At 65.5% G+C, this 22,396-nt stretch overlaps 1 protein-coding gene across 1 annotated transcript; it reads left to right on the top strand.

Moving 5' to 3' along the window:
* The first annotated feature begins 14,185 nt into the window (after positions 1-14,185).
* On the top strand, positions 14,186-19,930 carry SERPINE1 (serpin family E member 1). The gene is made up of 8 exons (XM_074167605.1): positions 14,186-14,444; positions 15,181-15,411; positions 16,400-16,594; positions 17,390-17,588; positions 18,348-18,448; positions 18,581-18,667; positions 19,225-19,308; positions 19,893-19,930. Exons 1-8 carry the CDS (start codon positions 14,186-14,188, stop codon positions 19,928-19,930), a joined length of 1,194 nt encoding a protein of 397 aa, XP_074023706.1.
* Positions 19,931-22,396: the final 2,466 nt, after the last annotated feature.

Below are 22,396 nucleotides of genomic sequence, written 5' to 3' on the forward strand. Positions count from 1 at the left end.
TTTTCTGCAGGTGTTGGACTTTGTTGTGTGTCCCCCCCCCAGCCCTCCCCACACACTCCCAGCTCCCAGATAAGGGAGGAAAAACCCAATAAAAGGCTAATTTTAGCCCTGGGAGCGGGAGGGGGGAAGCGGGGGACAGGGTGTGAATTGGCCCCGGGCCCAGGTGGTGGCACGCGAGCTCCAGCACGTTTCCGCCTCTCCCGGGCGTGGGAATGGCGGTGACTTCGGGGTGACAACCCCCCCTAAGGGGGTGATCGGGGAAGGTGACCCCAGACCACGTGTCGTTCCTCATGTGTCCCACCATCTGTGGGTGGTGCCACCTCGAGACACCCCCCCCCCCCCCCCCTCAATATTCCCATCCTCCAAAGCCACCATAGATGGTGCCACCTCGGGACCACCTGGATGTTCCCACCATCTGTGGATGGTGCCACCTTGGGACCCCCTCGGTGTTCTCACCATCCATGGGTGGTGCCACCTTGGATGTAGCCAAGGATGTGGACCTCCTCAATATCCCCCATCCTCCAAAGCCACCACAGCCACCCTCCACCCCACAGCCCTTTGTCCCCTTCCCCAGGAGGAGGCACAGGTGGAATCTCTGCCCTGATATTTCACCCCGGGGGTGGGGTGGGAACAAGGACAACTTCTCCCACGTGCGTCATCCCCTTGGACTTTCACCTTTGGGGTGAACCCGTGGCCAATCCTTAATTGTTCCCTCAGCAATTAATGCTCCTCCCCAACCTTTTCCCTTCCTCCTTTGTGGGAGGGTTTTGGGGGGTTGGGGCACCATTTGCATCCCACCCACCCAGCCCTGTCCTCCAACCCAAGCCCCACATCCACCCCACGGAGCACTGGGGTGGGGGGGACACACCCCACCCCATGGTGGGCACAGGGATCACCTCATGTGTCCCCAAGGCTACACGGAAACTGGGGTGTGTGACAATAAAATTAGTGCTTTATTTAACTATAGAAAAGTGCTGTTGGGAACGGCCGTGGGGAGAGGAAGAGGATGGTGGAGTTCCTGGTGCTTCCCACCCCGAGACACCCCCCACCCCATATCCAAGTGTGTGTTCCCCCCCCCGCCTCTGCTCGCTGTTGGATCTTGGGTGGCTCCTCTCAGGAAACAATGACAGATGGTCGTTGGATCTGGACCTGGGGGGGAAAGCAGGGGGAAGGAGAGATGGGGGGGGTGAGATGATGGGTGTTGCCCTATTGTCCCCACTGCGGTGGGGTGGGGGATACTGTCAGGGTCTTGGGGAGGTGGCACCCACCTTCTGCGAGGTGTCCACATTCTCCAGGTTGATGTAGCTGGAGCTGGAGGTCTCCGAGCCTGTGGGGGTGGAAGAACAAGTGAGGTAGGACACCTCCCCCCAAAAGCTCCCTAGATGCCACAACCCCCCCCAGACCAACCCACCACCCAACCCAAATCACCATCACCCAACCCAACCCACCACCCAACCCTCCCCCAACCCACTCCCCACATACCACCACCACCCAACCCAACCCCCACCACCACCCAACTCCAGCCACCTTCCAACGTAGCTGCTGGGTTGCTGACGGCGAAGCCCTCGGTGTTGTTCCAACTTTCCTCCTCGTCACAGTAGACTTCCCTGCGAGTGGCCAACTCGATCCTATGGGGTGGGACGGAGGTGGATGAGAAGGTGGCACCACCCCTAGAGGACCACCCCCCTAACCCACCCCCACCCCACCCCATGGCCGCACACTTGCCTGTGCTCGTCCTCCTTCCTCCGAGCCCGCACCAGGAAGACAGTGAAGATGGCGGTGGCCACCACCAACAGGGTTATCGGCACCCCTATGGCCACCCCCATCTTGCTGATCCTCGAGCTGCATATGTCGTCTTGATACCAGAAGGCCACCTGGTCCGAGCACCTGGTGGGGGGGAAGTCCAGGGGGTGAGGAAGATCTCAAAACCCAAGGGTTTCACCTCAAAATCCTAGTGCTTCACTTCAAAACCCAGGGATTTCACCCCAAAACCCCAAAGGGGGAGGGGGGGAGGGAGCACCCCAGTTTTGGAGGTGGGTGGGGGGTTTGAGGAGGTCCTTACTCGCATTGTGGTCCCGAGCGGGTCACGGTGCACCTGCCGTGGATGCAGGTGTGGGGGTTGATGGATCGTTTGTCGCATCTGGTGATGCAGAGGACACCGGTGGCCGTCACGAAGGGGGTGTAGTAGTCACTGACCTCCTGCGCCACGTAGCTGGTGCACAGATCTACGGGTGGGGGAGGCGGGGACGTGGGTTTCGGGGGGTCCTGGAGGTTGGGGTGGGGGGATAACGACACACAGATGTCCTCCTGTGGGACATCCTGTCCTGTCCTCACTTACCTGTTTTAACCTCTCCCACCCCATAGCTGGTGACGTTGGTGAAGCTTGAGTTGAAACAGAAGCTGCCTGGTGGGATGGAGAGAGAAGCTGTTGGTGGGTGGCCATGGGCTCAGCACTCCCCCCTCCTCCGTGTCCCCCCTCATCAAGGGACCTTGCCCTGGTGCCACCTGACACATGGAGAGGGGCGGGGGGCAACCACTAGCATCGCTCACAGTTGTCTCCTTCACAGCTGCTGTCACAGACGGAGTTGTTCATGGCCTTGACAAGGCTCTTGGAGATGTCCTGCACCGTCTGGTTGGCCACTGTGTTGGCGAGGACCTCCAGGAGGACAGTGTAGTTGACCACAATGCTGCCCCGGCTGCAAGAAGAAGGGGCACCAGTGGGCAGGGGACCCAGTTGGGACCTCCCCCAGTGTGGGGGTGACAGTGTGACCCACTGTTACGTGGAGCTTTGGACCATCCTGGAGGAAACCCAGGGACAGAAGGTGGCTTGGAGGCCATCCTTGGGAGAGCATCCCCTTGAATTGACCACCCTGTGGGTCTCCACCCCAAAGCAGAGCAGATGGAGAGGGTGAGCACCCCATGAGGACACACCACCCAGTCCCCGATGGACACTCACGTCAGCTCATGGATCTCCACACCTTGGTAGCCCTTTACATTTTGGTAAACCTTCTCCATCTGGAAGACGAAGAGGAACCATGGGGAGATCTGGGCACCAGCCCCATCATGCCCCAAGTACCCCCCACCCAAGGGTGCTCCACCACCATATGGATGCCCCCCCCAACCCCCTCCCTCCCCCTCACCGTCTTCTTGAAGTCAGTCTCAAAATTCTTGAAAGCCTGAGAGGTCTTATCTTTGAGGTCTTCTGTGAAGTTCCTGTTGTCGATCTTCGTCTTCATCTCCACTGTCGCATTGACCGTCGCTTCACCAAGCAGAAGAAGACCCATAAGCCATCAACTCCAGCGTCCCCATCCCACCCTCAGTGGGACCGGGGTCAGGGGACCAGGTTTGTCCCTCCATGGTGGCCCCATTCCCAGGTTAATCCCTCTGAGGTGACCCCAACCCCATTCTCTGGTCAGTCCCTCTGTGGTGGCCCCATTCCCAGGTCAGTCCCTCATGGTGACCCCATTGGGCTTGTCCCTCTGAAGTAATCCTCAGCCCAAATCCCAGGTTGGTGGCCCCCCCCCTCCGACTTCAACAGATACAGAAGCCTCCAGTGCGGTGTAGGACATTTTGGGATGGTTCCTTACTGTCTTTGATCTCGATGACCTCCTTGGCGTACTCGCAGTAGTCACCCTGGAAGTTATCGGTGCAGCGGCAAACACCCTCCACCATGGTGCCATTGTTCTGGCAGATGGGGAGCTCGCACTGGGTACCCCAGTATCCTTCGGGACACATGCACTTGATGCCGTCCCATGTGGCCCCATTCTTGCAATGACCTGGAAAAGGCCACCCCAAGACATTGGGTGCTGTGACAAAGCCCAGAGAAACCACCCGGAGAAGGTCTGGGAGGTCAAGGAGGAAGGGACATGGCCAAGCGGTGCCACCAAGGGGGAATACTCACCAGCATTGGTGGTGGAGGCCGTGGTGGTGGTAGTGGTGGTCGTGGTGGTCATAGTGGTGGAATTAGTAGTAGGGGTGATGGTGGTGGTAGAGGTGGGGGTGGGGGTGGTCGTAGTAGTGGAGGTAGTGGTGGGGGTGGTCGTAGCAGTGGAGGTAGTGGTGGGGGTGGTCGTAGCGGTGGAGGTAGTGGTGGGGGTGGTCATAGTGGTGGAGGTAGTGGTGGGGGTGGTCATAGTGGTAGGGAAGGTGGCAGGGGTGGTGGCAGTGGAAGGAACTGTGGTGGGGATGGTCATAGTGGCAGAGGAGATGGTGGCCATGGGAGTTGTGGGGCCCGATGTAGTAGCCCCAGGGCCACTAGGACTTGTGGGGACAGTAGGGCCAGGAGAGCTGGAAGGGATAGCAGGGTGGGTGACATCAGAGGTGGGTCTAGAGCTCAGTGTGCTCACGGTAGAAGATGGCTCAGTGGTAGCCGAGGTGTCCCCATAATCCTCAGTCCTCCCTGAGGTCCACGTGGTGACAGTTGAGGTTGGGATGGTCAAGGTGGTGGTTGGCCCAGTGGTGGCAGATGTGTCTCCTGAGGGTTCGGTGTGACCTGATGTCCAGGTGGAGCTCGGTGTGGTCACAGCGGTGGTTGGCTCAGTGGTGGAAGATGTTTCTAAGGGTTCCACGGTGTTGGCCGATGTCCAGGTGGTGAAAATTGACCTGGGTGGGGTCACAGTGATGCTGGGCTCCGTGGTGGCCAACGTGGACTCTGATACCTCAGTGTCCCTCGTGGTGGCAGTGATGCTGGCATCGGTCCCAGTGCTGCCAGTCTCCATGGTGGCCGATGTGACGCCAGATGTCTTGGTGGCTCCCATGGTTGCAGTGGTGCTGGGCTCGGTGGTGTTGGGCTCCGTGGTGGCCAACGTGCCGTCAGATACCTCGGTGGGTACCATGGTCCTGGCGGTGCTAGTGGCACTGGGCTCTGTCGTGGTGGCGCTGGGCTCCATGGTGGTCTCCGATGTCTCGGTGGGTCCCATGGTCCCAGCGGTGCTAGTGGCACTGGGCTCGGCCATGGTAGTGCTGGGCTCCGTGGTGGTCTCCAAAGTCTCGGTGGGTGCCATGGTCCCAGTGGTGGTAGTGGTGCTTGGCTCGGTCATGGTGGTTCTGGGCTCAGTCATGGTGATGCTGGGCTCCGTGGTGGCCAAGGTGGTCTCCAATGTTTTAGTGGGTCCCATGGTCCCGGTGGTGGTGGTGATGCTGTGCTCGGTCATGGTGGTGCTGGGCTCCGTGGGGGTCTCCGATGGCTCAGTGGGTGCCATGGTTCTGGTGGTGCCAGTGGTGCTGGGCTCGGTCACACTGATGCTGGGCTCCGTGGGGGTCTCCGATGGCTCAGTGGGTCTCTCCGATGGCTCGGTGGGTGCCATGGTCCCGGTGGTGCCAGTCGTGCTGGGCTCGGTCATGCTGATGGTGGACTCTGTGGGGGTCTCCGATGGCTCAGTGGGTCTCTCCGATGGCTCAGTGGGTCTCTCCGATGGTTCGGTGGGTCCCGTATTCCCAGTGGTGCCAGTGGTGCTGGGCTCGGTCGCGCTGATGGTGGGCTCCGTGGGGGTCTCCGATGGCTCAGTGGGTCCCTCCGATGGCTCGGTGGGTCCCGTATTCCCAGTGGTGCCAGTGGTGCTGGGCTCGGTCACGCTGATGGTGGGCTCCGTGGGGGTCTCCGATGGCTCAGTGGGTCCCTCCGATGGCTCGGTGGGTGCCATGGTCCCGGTGGTGCCAGTCGTGCTGGGCTCGGTCACGCTGATGGTGGACTCCGTGGGGGTCTCCGATGGCTCAGTGGGTCTCTCCGATGGCTCGGTGGGTGCCATGGTCCCGGTGGTGCCAGTCGTGCTGGGCTCGGTCACGATGATGGTGGGCTCCGTGGGGGTCTCCGATGGCTCGGTGGGTCCCTCCGATGGCTCGGTGGGTCCCGTATTCCCAGTGGTGCCAGTGGTGCTGGGCTCGGTCACGCTGATGGTGGGCTCCGTGGGGGTCTCCGATGGCTCAGTGGGTCCCTCCGATGGCTCGGTGGGTGCCATGGTCCCGGTGGTGCCAGTCGTGCTGGGCTCGGTCACGCTGATGGTGGGCTCCGTGGGGGTCTCCGATGGCTCGGTGGGTCCCGTATTCCCAGTGGTGCCAGTGGTGCTGGGCTCGGTCACGCTGATGGTGGGCTCCGTGGGGGTCTCCGATGGCTCGGTGGGTCCCGTATTCCCAGTGGTGCCAGTGGTGCTGGGCTCGGTCACGCTGATGGTGGGCTCCGTGGGGGTCTCCGATGGCTCAGTGGGTCCCTCCGATGGCTCGGTGGGTGCCATGGTCCCGGTGGTGCCAGTCATGCTGGGCTCGGTCATGCTGATGGTGGACTCCGTGGGGGTCTCCGATGGCTCAGTGGATCCCTCCGATGGCTCAGTGGGTGCCATGGTCCCGGTGGTGCCAGTCGTGCTGGGCTCGGTCACGCTGATGGTGGACTCCGTGGGGGTCTCCGATGGCTCAGTGGGTCCCTCCGATGGCTCGGTGGGTGCCATGGTCCCGGTGGTGCCAGTCGTGCTGGGCTCGGTCACGCTGATGGTGGACTCCGTGGGGGTCTCCGATGGCTCAGTGGATCCCTCCGATGGCTCGGTGGGTGCCATGGTCCCGGTGGTGCCAGTCGTGCTGGGCTCGGTCACGCTGATGGTGGACTCCGTGGGGGTCTCCGATGGCTCAGTGGGTCCCTCCGATGGCTCGGTGGGTGCCATGGTCCCGGTGGTGCCAGTTGTGCTGGGCTCGGTCACGCTGATGGTGGACTCCGTGGGGGTCTCCGATGGCTCAGTGGGTCCCTCCGATGGCTCGGTGGGTGCCATGGTCCCGGTGGTGCCAGTCGTGCTGGGCTCGGTCACGCTGATGGTGGGCTCCGTGGGGGTCTCCGATGGCTCAGTGGGTCCCTCCGATGGCTCGGTGGGTGCCATGGTCCCGGTGGTGCCAGTCGTGCTGGGCTCGGTCACGCTGATGGTGGACTCCGTGGGGGTCTCCGATGGCTCAGTGGGTCCCTCCGGTGGCTCGCTGGGTGCCATGGTCCCGGTGGTGCCAGTCGTGCTGGGCTCGGTCACGCTGATGGTGGACTCCGTGGGGGTCTCCGATGGCTCAGTGGGTCCCTCCGATGGCTCGGTGGGTGCCATGGTCCCGGTGGTGCCAGTGGTGCTGGGCTCGGTCACGCTGATGGTGGACTCCGTGGGGGTCTCCGATGGCTCAGTGGGTCCCTCCGGTGGCTCGCTGGGTGCCATGGTCCCGGTGGTGCCAGTCGTGCTGGGCTCGGTCACGCTGATGGTGGACTCCGTGGGGGTCTCCGATGGCTCAGTGGGTCCCTCCGGTGGCTCGGTGGGTGCCATGGTCCCGGTGGTGCCAGTCGTGCTGGGCTCGGTCACGCTGATGGTGGACTCCGTGGGGGTCTCCGATGGCTCAGTGGGTCCCTCCGATGGCTCGGTGGGTGCCATGGTCCCGGTGGTGCCAGTCGTGCTGGGCTCGGTCACGCTGATGGTGGACTCCGTGGGGGTCTCCGATGGCTCAGTGGGTCCCTCCGGTGGCTCGCTGGGTGCCATGGTCCCGGTGGTGCCAGTCGTGCTGGGCTCGGTCACGCTGATGGTGGACTCCGTGGGGGTCTCCGATGGCTCAGTGGGTCCCTCCGGTGGCTCGCTGGGTGCCATGGTCCCGGTGGTGCCAGTCGTGCTGGGCTCGGTCACGCTGATGGTGGACTCCGTGGGGGTCTCCGATGGCTCAGTGGGTCCCTCCGGTGGCTCGCTGGGTGCCATGGTCCCGGTGGTGCTGCTGCTGCTGCACTCGATCACGGTGATGCTGGGCTCCGTGGAGGTCTCCGATGGCTCGGTGGGTCCCGTATTCCCAGTGGTGCCAGTGGTGCTGGGCTTAGCCATGGTGACCGACGTGCATTCTGATGGCAGGCTCTTCACCATGATGTCGTTGTTGGGACTGATGTTGAGCTCCGTCTCATCATTGGTTTTCTCCATGGTGAATGATGCAGCATTTTGGTCCTCGAGATACAGAGTCCCCCAGTCCTCGTCCGAGTTTTGATCATCCTTCAGATACACCCCATCCCTCTTCATCCGCGTGTGTCCCTTCTTCTCCACCGGGACCAGCAGTGGAGAAGACCTCCTGCCAGTGGCATCTGGATGATCATCCTCAATGTGTTTCACTTTCACTTCTTTGGCGTGAGGTGTCCAGTACCACGTCTTGGCTGAAGGTGGACTCTGCCTGGTTGGTTGCCCTTTGTCCCATGGGGCCTGTTTGTCAGCATCATCTGTGAACAACAGGGGAGAAGATCAGGGCTGTGAGAAGGTCTTTTGGATTTTGACCCAATTCTTTGAGGGCTTCCTGCTCCTGGGGACCTCGGATCGGTGGCCACCCCCCACCCAGCACCTCCAAGTTGGGTCTCAAAACCTGTGGACCTCCAAAGACCCACATCCACAGAAGACCACCATCCCCCCAGAGGCCCGGCCTTGCTTCTCCAAAAACCCTCCAGACCTTCCAAGACCCCCAGCTGGGTCCCAAAAACCCATGGACCCCCAAAGACCTACAACCACCATAGACCAACAACCCCCCCAAAGACCTGCCCCTTGGTTCTCCAAAGCCACTCCAGACCTTCCGAGACCCCCAGATGGGTCCCAAAAACCCATCAACCTCCAAAAACCCACATCCAGCATAGACTAACAGCCCCCAAACACCTTCCACTGGTTCTTCAATGACCCCCAAGACCTCTCAAATCCCCCAGTTGGTCCCAAAAACCCATGGACCTCCAAAGACCCACCTCCTCCATAGACACCATCACCCCAAAGATCTGCCCCTGGTTCTCCAAAGACCCCTCAGACCTTCCAAGGCCTCCAGGTGGGTCCCAACACCGGTGGAACTCCACAGAAGACCACCATCCCCCCAAAGACCTGCCCTTGGTTCTCCAAAGCCCCTCCAGACCTTCTAAGACTCACAGCTGGGTCCCAAAGACCCATGGACACCCACCAGCGATCCACGGACCACCCCCAAAGACCCCACTTTGTGCTCTTTTGATGCCAAAACCAGCCCAGCAGCAACTGGGGGGGTGCGTGTGTGCGCGTGTGTCCTTGGAGGACCCCTGGTCCCACCCTTGTCCCACCTGAAGACCTCAGGGTGCCCTCAGAGGTGGTGGAAGAGGAGGTCCCAGCCCCCCCCCCCCGCCCCAGCAGCACCCACCTCTCATGACGACCAGGAAGCAGATGCAGACCAGGGCCAGGCTACCCCATAGACGACCCCCCATCTCTCCAGAGCCGGGGGGCAGCGGTGGCCGCGGTGGCGGGGGGTCAGCTTGGCTCGTGAATCCGCCACCAATCGCGGGCACGGTGGGAATGGGACACGGAGTGTCACCACGGTGGAGTGTGGTGGTGGGGGGGGACCTTTGGTCACAGTTAAGAAGTAGGAGGGACGAAACCTGAGCTGCAGGTGCCGGGAGCAAAGGGGACAAGCGACAACACCCATTTACTGTCAGGGATGTGGCCCCAAGGAGGACACGTGGTGTCATCGGGTGCCCAACACCCTCCCCAAAGCTCCAGGAGATCCTACTGGGAAAGTCCCAGCCGCCCCACAAGCCCCTGGTGGGTCTGTCCCCACCAGGTCTTGGCCGTGGTTTGTCCCCACGGTGGAAGGAGGTTGGGGACAGGGATGTGGGGTGGGGAGGTGGGACGTGGGATGGGGACGCGGGACATGGGGACGTGGGATGTGGGATGAAGATGTGGGACATGGCATGGGGACATGGGGTGGGGATGTGGGACGTGGGATGAAGATGTGGGACATGGGACGGGGACATGGGATGAAGACATGGGACATGGGATGACAGTTTGGGACGTGAGATGGGGACATTGGTGGGGGATGTGGGATGGGGACGTGGGATATGGGATGGGACATGGAATGGGGACATGGGACGTGGGGTGAAGATGTGGGACATGGGATGGGGACGTGGGACATGGGATGGGGACGTGGGGTAGGGACGTGGGATGAAGATGTGAGACATGGGATGGGGACATGGGACATAGCAGGGGGCCACAGTGGTGACACTCAATGGGGTTCTGGTGTCCCCACAATGTCCCCACGATGTCCTCGCCATCACCCCACCCTGGTGCCACCAAGCCCTTTGGAGACTCCATGGAAGGTGACACGGAGAAGGGACATCTGGGGCGTGTTTGGGGCCACGGTGGTGGCACTTATGGGGCGCCGGTGTCCCCACGGTGTCCCCACCCAGGGGACGGGTTCCTGGCGAGATGCCACCCTGGTGCCCAGAAGTAATTGAGGCCACCGGCAGGTGACATTGACCGAGGGACATGTGGGGACACTTCCTTGATGGGGGGGGGGGGGTGTCACACCCAGGGGGACAAGGGATGTGACCCCGTGGGTGACACCAGGGTCATGCGTGTGGGGTGATGGGGGGGGGGGGGGGTAAAGGGGACAAGATTGGGGGGTAGGGGGGGGGCACTGGGACACCACTGTAGGGTGACAGGGACATGGGGGGAGGGTGACAATACCATGGGGGGGTGACAATGCCATGGGGGGGGTTACACTGCCGGGGGGGGGGGGGTGGTGTGACAATGCCATGGGGTGACAGTCCATGGCGGGGTGACAACTGGTAGGGGGGGTGACAGTGCCATGGGGGGGTGTGACAATACCATGGGGGGGGGGGGGTGACACTGCTAGGGGGGGGACAATGCCATGGGGGGGGTGACAGTGCCATGGGGGGGTGACACTGCTGGGGGGGGTGACAATGCCATGGGGGGGTGACACTGGTAGGGGGGGTGACAGTGCCATGGGGGGGTGACAGTGCCATGGGGGGGGGTGACACTGTGTGGGGTGACAGTCCATGGGGGTGCTGGGGGGGTGGGGGACAGTTCGGCGGGGGGGGATTGGAGGGGGGGTCTGGGTCCTCAGGGAGGGGTGCTGCAGAGTTTGAGGGTGCTGGGGGGGGGAGGGGGGTGTCCAGTGCTTGGGGGGGGGGGGGTGTTCTGGGGGTCTGGGTGCCGAGGTGGGGGTACTGGGGGGGGCTCTGGTTTCTGGGGGGAGTCTGGGGGAGTTTTGTGGGGGGTCTGGGTGCTGGGGGGGGGGGGGTGTCTTGGTGCTGGGGGGGTGTGATCTGGGGGTCCGAGTGCTGGGGGGGCGGGGTTCTGGGAGGGGTCTGGGGGTGCTGGGGGGGTTGTCTAGTTGCTGAAGGGGATCCGGGGGGGGGGGGTCTGGGTGCTGGGGTGGGGGGTTTGGGTGCTGGGGGGGTGTTAGGGGGGGCTGGGGGGGGGGGGGGGGGCTGGATAGTGGAGGGAATCCTGGGGGGGGGGGGCTGGAGGTGGGGCTGGGTGCTGTGGGGAGGGGTCCGGGTGCTGGGGGGGGGGCAGGTCTACAATGAGACCCCCACCCGTGGGGGGGGGACAGACGCGTGCCCGGGGGGGTGCTCCACCCCCTCACACACACACACACTCCCCCCGTGACTCACACGCGTGTGTCCCCCCCCGTGCCCCCTCCCCCAGGACACGCGTGTCCGAGCGTGACGGGCCGTGTCCCACCCCCGCCGTGAATAATCCTCTTCCCACCCCCCGCCTTTATTTTTGGGGTGGAAAAGCACCGAATCGGGGTTTCGGAGGAAATTCCTCTCTTTTTACTCCTTTCCCGGCCCCCCCATTCCCCCCCCCTCCCCCGCCTTCACAATGGCCAATTTTGGGCAAAAAACCACCGGAAAAGGTGATTTGCCGGCATATTTCTGGACTTATGGGATTTTTTTAGGGGGGGGGACGGACAACTCATGGTCTGTGACCGCCCCCCCTCCGTGTCGTGCCCCCCCCCCCAGATGCCACTGAGCTCAACCTCTCTACGAGCCCCCAGAGAATCCCCAGAGGGTGGGGGATGCCCCCGGGGGGGGGGGTGGGGGGGTGGTGTCTATGGGGCGCTGAGGGGGTTCTATGGGGCAGTGAGGGGTCTATAGGGGGTCTGGGGGTCTATGGGGAGGGTCTATGGGGCACTGGGGGGGGGTCTATAGGAGTCTATGGGGGTCTATGGGGTGTATGGGGGGCTATGGGGCACTGGGGGGGTCTGGGGGGGTTCTATGGGGCACTGGGGAGCTATGGGGCACTGGGGAGATTCTGTGGGGCAGTGAGGGGTCTATAGGGGGGTCTGTGGGGCACTGGGGGGATCTGTGGGAGTCTATGGGGGGCTAGGGGCACTGGGGTGCTATGGGGCAGTGGGGGGGGTCTATGGAGGCAGTGGGGGTCTATGGGGGGGTCTGCAGGGCACTGGGGGGGTCTATGGGGTGTATGGGGGGCTATGGGGCACTTGGGGGTGTATGGGGGGCATCTATGGGGCACTGGTGGATCTATGGGGGGATCTGTGGGGCACTGGGAGGATCTATGGGGCACTGGGAGCACTGGTGGGTCTGGGGGGGTCAATGGGGCACTGGCAGGTCTGTGGGGGGGGGATCTATGGGGCACTGGGAGCACTGGTGGGTCACTGGGATGTGCCTCCCCCGCCCCCCCCCCTTTCCCCAATTCCCCTGAGGACCCAGGCGTCCGGGCACCCCTGGGGTTTCCCAACCCCCCCCACCCCACTTCCCCCCCCCCGTGACGTCACCGCTGCCACCGCGTCACCCCGCAGGAAGGGGCCCCGGTGTCACCCCAGGGACAAACTGGGGTTCGGGGGGGGGGGGGGGGGGAGCGGGAATGGATGACACCCTGCCCGGATGCCTGGGTCCCCCGAGATAGGGGACATGGGGGACACGGGGGGGGTCACTGGGGACATGGGGGGGCACAGGGGTCATGGGGACATGGGGGGGTACAGGGGTTATGGGGACACGGGGGGGTCACAGGGGACATGGGGGACAGATGGGACATGGGGGACACGGGGGAAACGGGGGGGCACAGGGGACATGGGGGGGCACAGGGGTCAGTGGGGGGACAGTGGGGACATGGGGGACACGGGGGGACACGGGGGGGCACAGGGGACATGGGGGGCACAGGGGTCATGGGGGACAGATGGGACATGGGGGACACGGGGGGGTCACTGGGGACACGGGGGGGCACAGGGGACACGGGGGGGCACAGGGGTCATGGGGACACGGGGGGGCACAGGGGACATGGGGGGACAGTGGGGACACGGGGGGGGCACAGGGGACATGGGGGGCACAGGGGTCATGGGGGGACAGTGGGGACACGGGGGGGGCACAGAGGACAGGGGGGGGCACAGGGGTTATGGGGACACCGGGGGGGTCACAGGGGACATGGGGGACACGGGGAGGGACACGGGGGACGTGGGTGGTGACGTGGGGGGGGGACACGGGTGGTGACGGGGGGACACGGGAGGAAACACCCCCCCGCCCCCCCTCCCGCCCCGCCCTTTAAAAGCCGCCGCCGGGACCGGAGGCGACGGGAGCCCGGAGCGGCGGGGACGGGACTGGGATACCGGGATACCGGGATACCGGGATACTGGGATACTGGGATACCAGGACACTCGGATACCAGGATACTGGGACGCCAGTACCGAGACTGGGACACCGGGACTGATACTGGGATTGATACTGGGACAGCAGGACCACGACCGGGACACTGGGACCGACGCCAGCGCTGATACTGGGATACTGGGACTGAGACTGGGATGGAGACCAACAGGTAAAGGGGAACTGGGGAGACCCCAAACTGGGACTGGGGTTGGGACCGGGACCAGCACCGGGACTGGGACCAGCTCTGGGACTGGGATTGAGACTGGAACAGGAACCAGGACTGGGACCAGCATCAAGACTGGGACTGGGACTGGAACCAGCACTGGGACTAGGACCAGTATCAAGACTGGGACTGGGACCAGGACCAGTACCGGGACCAGTACTGGGACTGGGATTGGGACTGGGACCGGTACCAGGACTGGGATTGGGACTGGGACCAACACCCAGACTGCGATTGAGACTGGGACTGGGACCAGCACTCGGACAGGGATTGGGACTGGGACCAGTACCAGGACTGAGATTTGGACTGGGATTGGGACTGGGACCAACACCCAGACTGGGACTGAGACTGGGACAGGGACCAGGACCATTACCGGGACCAGCACTGGGACTGGGACTGGGACTGGGACTGGGACCAGTACCAGGACTGAGATTTGGACTGGAACTGGGACCAGCACTGGGACTGGGACCAGTATCAAGACTGGGACCAGTACCAGGACCGGGACTGGGACCAGCACGGGGGTCACCATCAGTGTCCCCTCGCTGACCCCCGGCCGCCTGGCTCCTTCCAGGATGCGGGTGGCCCCAGTGGCCCTGGTGGCCCTGGCCTGGGTGGCCCTGGCGGGTGCTGGGCCACCAGTAAGAGGAGGGGTGGCCCAACTGGTGGCCGACTTCGGGCTGCGGCTCTTCCGGGAGGTGGTGGGACACCGAGGGGACACCAACGTCATCTTCGCCCCCCATGGGGCCACCGCCGTCCTGGTGGCCCTCCAACTGGCCACCGCTGGGGACAGCCGGCACCAGCTCGAGGTGGCCATGGGCTTCAGCGTCAACGGTGAGGGTCCCTGAGGTCCTTGTCCCCAGGGTGGGGTGGGTGGTGGGGTCTCCATCCCCATGGGGGACACCTTGAGGTCCTTGTCCCCATGGCAGGATGGGTGGTGGGGTCTCCATCCTCACACCTGGTCAGCCATGGGTGTCCCCAACCACATGGTGGGTGTCCCATGGATGTCCTCAACCCCACACCACATCACCCATGGGTGTAGTCACTCAGGGTCTCCCACAGGTGTCCCCAACCCCATCATGAGTGTCCCCAACTCCATGGTGGGTCTCCCATGGTGTGTCCCCAGCTCCATATCAGGTCCCCAACCCCACCACGGGTGTCCCCAAACCCACTTGAGGTCTCCATGGGTGTCCCCAACCCCATCATGAGTGTCCTCAGCCCCATGGTAGGTCTCCCATGGGTGTCCCCAGCCCCACACCAGGTCACCCATGGGTGTCCCCAACCCCATGGTGGGTCTCCCATGGGTGTCCCCAACCCCACACCAGGTCACCTATGGGTGTCCCCAACCCCATCATGAGTGTCCCCAACCCCATGGTGGGTCTCCCATGGGTGTCCCCAACCCCATCACAGGTGTCCCCAACCCCATCATGAGTGTCCCCAACCCCATGGTGGGTCTCCCATGGGTGTCCCCAACCCCGCACCAGGTCACCCATGGGTGTCCCCACTGGGAGTCACCCACGGGTGTCCCCCTCCCCACTCCGTGACTCAGTTTCCCCCCCACACCCCACAGACCCGGGGGTGGCGGCGGAGCTGCGGGTGCTGCACCGAGCGCTGAGGGGACCCGGTCACCTCTTGGCGGTGGCCGAGGGACTCTTCGTGGGACAGGGGGTGACAGTCACCCCCGGCTTCGTCCACCGCTTCCTCGGAACCCTGGGACCCCGACGTCTGGCCAGGGTGGACTTCCAACGGGGGGAGGGGGCCCGCGCCCTCCTCAACGCCTGGGTGCAGGAGAAGACACGGGGTGAGCACCCTGGGGGGGTGGAGGGTCCCCCGGGAAAGGGGGTGCCTGGACACCTGGGTCCCCTGGGAATGGGGGTGTCTGGGTCCCTTGGGAATCGGGGTGTCTGGGTCCCTTGGAAAAGGGGGTGTCTGGGTCCCCTGGGAATGGGAGGAGGTGGGGACCCGGACACCTGGGTCTCTTGGGAATGGGGGTGTCTGGGTTCCCTGGGAACGGGGGTGTCCGGATGCCTGTGTCCCTTGGGAATGGGGGTTCCCGGACCCCTGGGTTCCCTGGGAAAGGGGGTGTCTGGGTCCCTTGGGAATCGGGGTGTCTGGGTCCCTTGGAAAAGGGGGTGTCTGGATGCCTGTGTCCCTTGAGAATGGGGGTGTCTGGGTCCCCTGGGAAAAGGGGTGCCCGGATGCCTGGGTCCCCTGGGAATGGGGGTGTCTGGGTCCCCTGGGAAAAGGGGTGCCCGGATGCCTGGGTCCCCTGGGAATGGGGGTGTCTGGGTCCCTTGGGAATGGGGGTGTCCGGATGCCTGTGTCCCTTGGGAATGGGGGTTCCCGGACCCCTGGGTTCCCTGGGAAAGGGGGTGTCTGGGTCCCTTGGGAATCGGGGTGTCTGGGTCCCCTGGGAAAAGGGGGTGTCTGGGTCCCCTGGGAATGGGGGTGTCTGGGTCCCTTGGGAATCGGGGTGTCTGGGTCCCCTGGGAAAAGGGGGTGTCTGGGTCCCCTGGGAATGGGGGTGTCTGGGTCCCTTGGGAATCAGGGTGTCTGGGTCCCTTGGAAAAGGGGGTGTCCGGATGCCTGTGTCCCTTGGGAATGGGGGTTCCCGGACCCCTGGGTCCCCTGGGAATGGGGGTGCCTGGGTCCCTTGGGAATCGGGGTGTCTGGGTCCCCTGGGAATGGGGGTGTCCAGACACCTGGGTCCCCTCCCCCAACCAGGGAAGGGGACCCCAAGAACATCCGTGTGTGTGTGTGTGTGTGTGTGTGTGTGTGTGTCCCTCCAGGGCTGATCCAGGGGCTGTTGCCCCCCGGGTCGGTGGTTGCCAACACCCGGCTGGTGGTGGCCAACGCCGTCTACTTCCGGGGGGCCTGGCAGAGCCCCTTCCCCCCCGCTGCCACCCGCCCCCGCCCCTTCCACCGGGGTGACGGCACCGCGGTGACGGTCCCCATGATGGAGCGGGCGGCCAAGTTCAACTGCGGTGAGAGACCCCCCCCACCCCCCACCCCCCCGGATGCCTGGGGGGGGTGTGTGTGTGTGTGTGTGTGTCCGAGTCACCCCGCGTCACCCTGTGTCCCACCCGTGTCACCCTGGGTCCCCCCAGGTCACCCCGTGTCCCCTCACGTCACCCTATTTCGACCCCCTCCCACCCCATCTCCTGGGCGCCTGGGTCCCCCCCCCGGGTCACCCCGTGTCATTCTGTGTCCCCCCCATGTCACCCTGTTCCCCTCCCCCCCCCAGGTCACCCCGTGTCCCCCTGTGTCCCCCCCATGTCACCCTGTTCTCCCCCCCCCCAGGTCACCCCAGGTCACCCTGTATACCCCCCATGTCCCCCCGTGTCCCCCCCATGTCACCCTGGGTCACCTTGGGTCCCCCCCATGTCCCCCCCCCGTGTCACCCTGGGTCGCCCCCGTGTCACCCTGTGCCCCCCCCAGGTCACCCAGGGTACCCCCCATGTCCCCCCGTGTCCCCCTGTGTCCCCCCCATGTCACCCTGGGCCTCCCCGTGTCACCCCCTGCCACCCCCTCCCCATCTCCCAGACACCTGGGTCCCCTCTGACACCCCCCCCCCGCCGTGTCACCCTGGGTCCCCCCCCCCAATGAATCACCCCAGGTCCCCCTGTGCCCCCCCAGGTTACCCTGAGTCTTCCCCCCCCGTGTCACCCCGTTTCCCCCCTGTGTCCCCCCGTGTCACCCCCTATCCCCGTCCCCCCCCCCCCACCTCCTGGACCCCTGGGTCCCCTCTGACCCCCCCCGCTCCCCCGTGTCACCCCCAGGGGAGTTCGAGACCCCCGAGGGTGTCCCCTACGTGGTGGTGGAGGTCCCCTACAGCGGGGGGGAGGTGGCCATGCTGCTGGCGGCCCCCTTCTGGCGGGGGGTCCCCATCGCCACCCTCAGCCGCCTCCTGGACCCCCAACTTGTCACCGCCTGGGTCACCCACATGAGCCCTGCCCCCCGCCTCCTCGTCCTGCCCCGGTGAGACCCCCGGGGGGCGGGGGCGGGGGGGAGGGGTGTGATGGGGGGGTCCCCCCCGATGCCTGGGTCCCCTGGAGATATGGGGGGGGTCCCCCCGATGTCTGGGTCCCCTGGGGATGGGGGTGGGGGTCCCCTGGATGCCTCAGTCCCTTGGAGATATGGGGGGGGTCCCCCCGATGTCTGGGTCCCCTGGGGGCTGGGAGGGATGATGGGGGGGACCCCCAGACACCTGGGTCCCCTGGGGATATTGGGGGGGTCCCCTGGATGCCTCAGTCCCTTGGGGATATTGGGGGGGTCCCCCCGATGTCTGGGTCCCCTGGGTGCTGGGGGGGGTGATGGGGGGGACCCCTAGATGTTTGGATCCCCTGGAGATATGGGGGGGGTCCCCCCGATGTCTGGGTCCCCTGGGGATGGGGGTGGGGGTCCCCTGGATGCCTGAGTCCCTTGAGGATATTGGGGGGGTCCCCCCGATGTCTGGGTCCCCTGGGGATGGGGGTGGGGGTCCCCCCGATGTCTGGGTCCCCTGGGGATATTGGGGGGGTCTCCTGGATGCCTGAGTCCCTTGGGGATATTGGGGGGGTCCCCCCGATGTCTGGGTCCCCTGGGTGCTGGGGGGGGTGATGGGGGGGACCCCCGGACGCCTGGGTCCCCTGGGGATGTGGGTGACCCCCAGATCCCTGGATCCTTGGGTAGGGGGGTTCCCTGGACTCCTGGGTCCTTGCGTGACCCCCCCTTCCCCCCCGCCCCCCCCCCCCCCAGCTTCTCCCTGGAGAGCACCTGGGACCTCCGAGCCCCCCTCAAATCCTTGGGGGTCCGCGCCCTCTTTGACCCCGAGGCCGCCGACTTCACCCCACTCTCAGGTAAAAGGGGGGGTGGGTGGGGGTGTCCCCTAAAAGTGGGTGCTGGGGAAGGAGGGGGGGGACCCCCAGGCATCCTGGGGGCACCCCTAAACCTCTGAGCCCTCCTCCCCTCCCCCCCCCCCCCCCAAGCAGCCGAGGACCCCCTTTTCCTGGGCCAAGCCCTGCAGAAGGTGAGGATGGAGGTGACAGAGAACGGCACCGAGGCGGCATCGGGGACCGGTGAGTGACATCGGGAACGGGGGCACCCCGATACATGGGTTCCTTGGGAATTGGGGGTTCCCGGATGCCTTGGCCCCCCCCATGTCACCCGGGGTCGCTTGGAAAAGAGGGTGCTCGGAAGCCTGGGTCCCCTTGGAAAAGGGGGTGCCCGGGTCCCCTGGGAATTGGGGTGTCTGGGTCCCTTGGAAAAGGGGGTGCCCAGATACCTGGGTTCCCTGGGAATTGGGGTGTCCGGGTCCCCTTGGAAAAGGGGGTGTCTGGGTGCCTAGGTTCCCCTGGGAATTGGGGGTGTCTGGGTCCCTTGGAAAAGGGGGTGTCTGGGAATTGGGGTGTCTGTGTCCGCTTGGAAAAGGGGGTGCCTGGGTTCTCCTGGGAATTGGGGAGCCTGGATACCTGGGTCCCTTGGAAAAGGGGGTGCTCAGACGCCCGGGTCCCCTCATGTCACCCTGGGTCCCCTGGGAATGAGGGTGTCTGGGTCCCCTGGAAAAGGGGGTGCCTGGGTCCCCTGGGAACTGGGGTGCTGAGGGGGGGTCCTCACTGCTCCCCACCCCCCGCAGCCGCCATCGTCTACTCCCGCATGGCCCCCCTGGAAATCCTCCTGGATCGACCCTTCCTCTTCCTCCTGCGCCACAAACCCACCGGTATGGGGCTGGGGGGAGGGGGGGTGGTACTTGGGGGGCTGGGGTTGGGGGGCCGGGGGGGGGGGGGGCATGAACCTCCATGGGTGGGCATCTGGCACCCATAGCGGGGGTCTGGGACCCATGGGTGGGGGTCTGGGGAAGATTGATGCCTCCTGGGTGCAGGTTCGGTGGGGGTCTGGGACCCATAGATGCGGGTTTTGGGGGTGGTCTGTGCCCCATGGATTTGGGTTGGGGGCCTTTATGCCCCATGGATGTGGGTTTAGGGGTGTCCGTGACCCACGGACATGGGTCTTGGGGGGGGGGGTCTCTGCCCCATCAGTGTGGGTCTTGGGGGGTCTGTGCCCCATGGATATGGGTTTGGGGGTGTCCATGACCCATGTATTTGACTTTTAAGGAGATCTGTGCCCCATAGATTTGGGCTTGGGGGTCTGTGCCCCACAGATGTTGGTTTAAGGCTGACTGTGCCCCATGGATGTGGGTCTTGGGAGTCTGTGCCCCACAGATGTTGGGTTGGGGGGGGGGGTGTCTGTGCCCCATAGATGTGGGTCCTGGGGGCCTCCCTGACCCCTCTCTTCCCCCCACAGGCACCATCCTCTTCGTGGGACAAGTGACGGAGCCCTGAGCGCCCCACGGCGGGGTCGGCCCCACGGCGGAGGGGGGTCATGTGGGGCTGGGGAGAGCTGTAATTTATTGGAGAGAGTAATATATTTGAGGGGGGGTTGGGGGTCAACCCCCCCACGAGCTGGTGATGACGTCATCAATCGCATCACGGGGTTGGGGGTCAGCCTCCGTGTCCCGTTCGCCCCCAAAATCTGCCCCCACGACCCCAAATTATCCTCGTTTCACCCCAAAATCTGCCCCCACGGCCCCAAATTATCCTCGTTTCACCCCAAAATCTGCCCCCACGGACCAAAACTGCCCCATTTCACCCAAAATCTGCCCCCCCCATCATCACCATGGCAACAGAGCCGGGGGGGGGGGGGGGGGGGGCTCGTCTGTCTCCATGGAAACCCACCGTCTCCATGGCAACGCCCCCCTCCCCATCGGTTGTCCCGTCGCTATGGAGACGGGAGGCCCGCCCCCCCCCGCCCCCTCCGCGTTGCCACGGCGACAGGACCCGCCCCCTCGGTCGCCATGGAGACGAAACACCCCCCACTCCCCCCATGTTTCCACGGAACGCACAGCCCCCGTTGCCATGGAAACACAACACACACACAAACACCCCCCCCCCCGTTGCTAGGGAGTCTCGCCGCTCCCCCGTTGCCCGGGTAACAGCCCCGCCCCTCCCTTCTCCGGAAGCTCCTCCCACCGTTGCCCTGGCGACAAGACCCCTCCCCTCCCCGAAGCTCCTCCCACCGTTGCCCCGGCGACAGCTCCTCCCACCGTTACCCCGGCGACCAGGCCCCGCCCCTCCCCGAAGCTCCTCCCACCGTCGTCCCGCTGAAAGCACCTCCCACCGTTGTCCCGGCGACCAGGCCCCGCCCCTCCCGGAAGCACCTCCCACCGTTGCCCCGACGACCAGGCCCCGCCCCTCCCGGAAGCACCTCCCACCGTTGTCCCGGCGACCAGGCCCCGCCCCTCCCGGAAGCACCTCCCACCGTTGCCCCGGCGACCAGGCCCCGCCCCTCCCGGAAGCGGCGGCGCCTGCGCGGTGAGGCCGGGCCTGGCGGGAGGCGGAGAACGGCCCAGCCCGACCCCCACCGGCCCCGGGACCGGCCCCCTCCCGGTCCCCCCGGTGTCCCCCCCCCGGTGTCCCCCAGGTCCCCGGCACCGGGACCCGGCGCTATGGTGAGCGGGGAGCGGGAAAAAGCCGGGGGGGGGAGAACCGAGTTGGGGGGGGGGGGGGAAGTCACGTGAGGACGGGGGTGGGGTGGGGGAAGGAGGGGGGGGGGAGGGGGGATCTATCCGGCCCCTGACCTCTGACCTTTGACCCTGGTGCTGTGTCCTCAACTGTGTGTGTCCCCCCCCCAGCCCCACGGTGACCCCCCCAGTGTCCCCCCCCCAGCCCCACAGGGACCCCCCCCCCCCATGGCCTGTCCGCCTCCTGCCCCCCCCGCCCCCCCGCCCTGTCCCCCAGCCCCACAGGGACCCCCCCAGTGTCCCCTCCCCAGCCCCACAGGGACCCCCCCAGTGTCCCCCCATGGCCTGTCCCCCTCCTGCGCCCCCCGTGCCCCCCCCCGGCCCCCCCCACTCTGTCCCCCTCCCGCCCCCCCGTTCCCTCTCCCCCAGCCCCACAGTGACCCCCCCACAGCCCCCCATTCCCCGTCCCCATCCTGCCCCACGTCCCTCCGTGCTGTCCCCCAGCCCCACCACGACCCCCCCCATGTCCCCCCATGCCCTGTCCCCCCTCCCGTCCCCCCCGTTCCCTCTCCCCCAGCCCCACAGTGACCCCCCCCCACGCCCTGTGCCCCTCCTGCCCCATGTCACCCCCTGCCCTCTCCCCACACCCCACGCTGACCCACCCCACATCCCTCCGTGTTGTCCCCAAACCCCACCACGACCCCCCCCATGTCCCCCCATGCCCTGTCCCCCCTCCTGTCCCCCCCGTTCCCTCTCCCCCAGCCCCACAGTGACCCCCCCCCACGCCCTGTGCCCCTCCTGCCCCATGTCACCCCCTGCCCTCTCCCCACACTGACCCACCCCACATCCTTCCATGTTGTCCCCAAACCCCACCACGACCCCCCCCATGTCCCCCCATGCCCTGTCCCCCCCGTTCCCTCTCCCTCAGCCCCACAGTGACCCCCCCACAGCCCCCCATTCCCCATCCCCATCCTGCCCCATGTCCCTCCGTGTTGTCCCCAAACGCCCCCACGACCCCCCCCCATGTCCCCCCATGCCCTGTCCCCCCCGTTCCCTCTCCCCCAGCCCCACAGTGACCCCCCCCGGTCCCTGTCCCCCCTCCTGCCCCATGTCACCCCCTGCCCTCTCCCCACACTGACCCACCCCACATCCCTCCGTGTTGTCCCCAAACCCCACCACGACGCCTCCACGTCCGTGTCCCCCCCGCCACGCCCCGTCCCCCTCTTGCCCCACCCCGTGTCCCCCCCCTCCCCCCCAGCTGACCTTCTCCCCCCCGCCCCCTCCCCAG

The sequence above is a fragment of the Numenius arquata genome, unplaced genomic scaffold, assembly GCF_964106895.1.
Source record: "Numenius arquata unplaced genomic scaffold, bNumArq3.hap1.1 HAP1_SCAFFOLD_772, whole genome shotgun sequence".
Lineage (NCBI taxonomy): Eukaryota > Metazoa > Chordata > Aves > Charadriiformes > Scolopacidae > Numenius > Numenius arquata.

Coding starts and splice junctions, on each gene's coding strand:
- SERPINE1 (XM_074167605.1), top strand. CDS start 14,186: ATGCGGGTGGCCCCAGTGGCCCTGGTGGCCCTGGCCTGGGTGGCCCTG. Junction 16,595..17,389: donor GGCGGCCAAGTTCAACTGCG/GTGAGAGACCCC, acceptor TGTCACCCCCAG/GGGAGTTCGAGACCCCCGAG. Junction 17,589..18,347: donor CGCCTCCTCGTCCTGCCCCG/GTGAGACCCCCG, acceptor CCCCCCCCCCAG/CTTCTCCCTGGAGAGCACCT.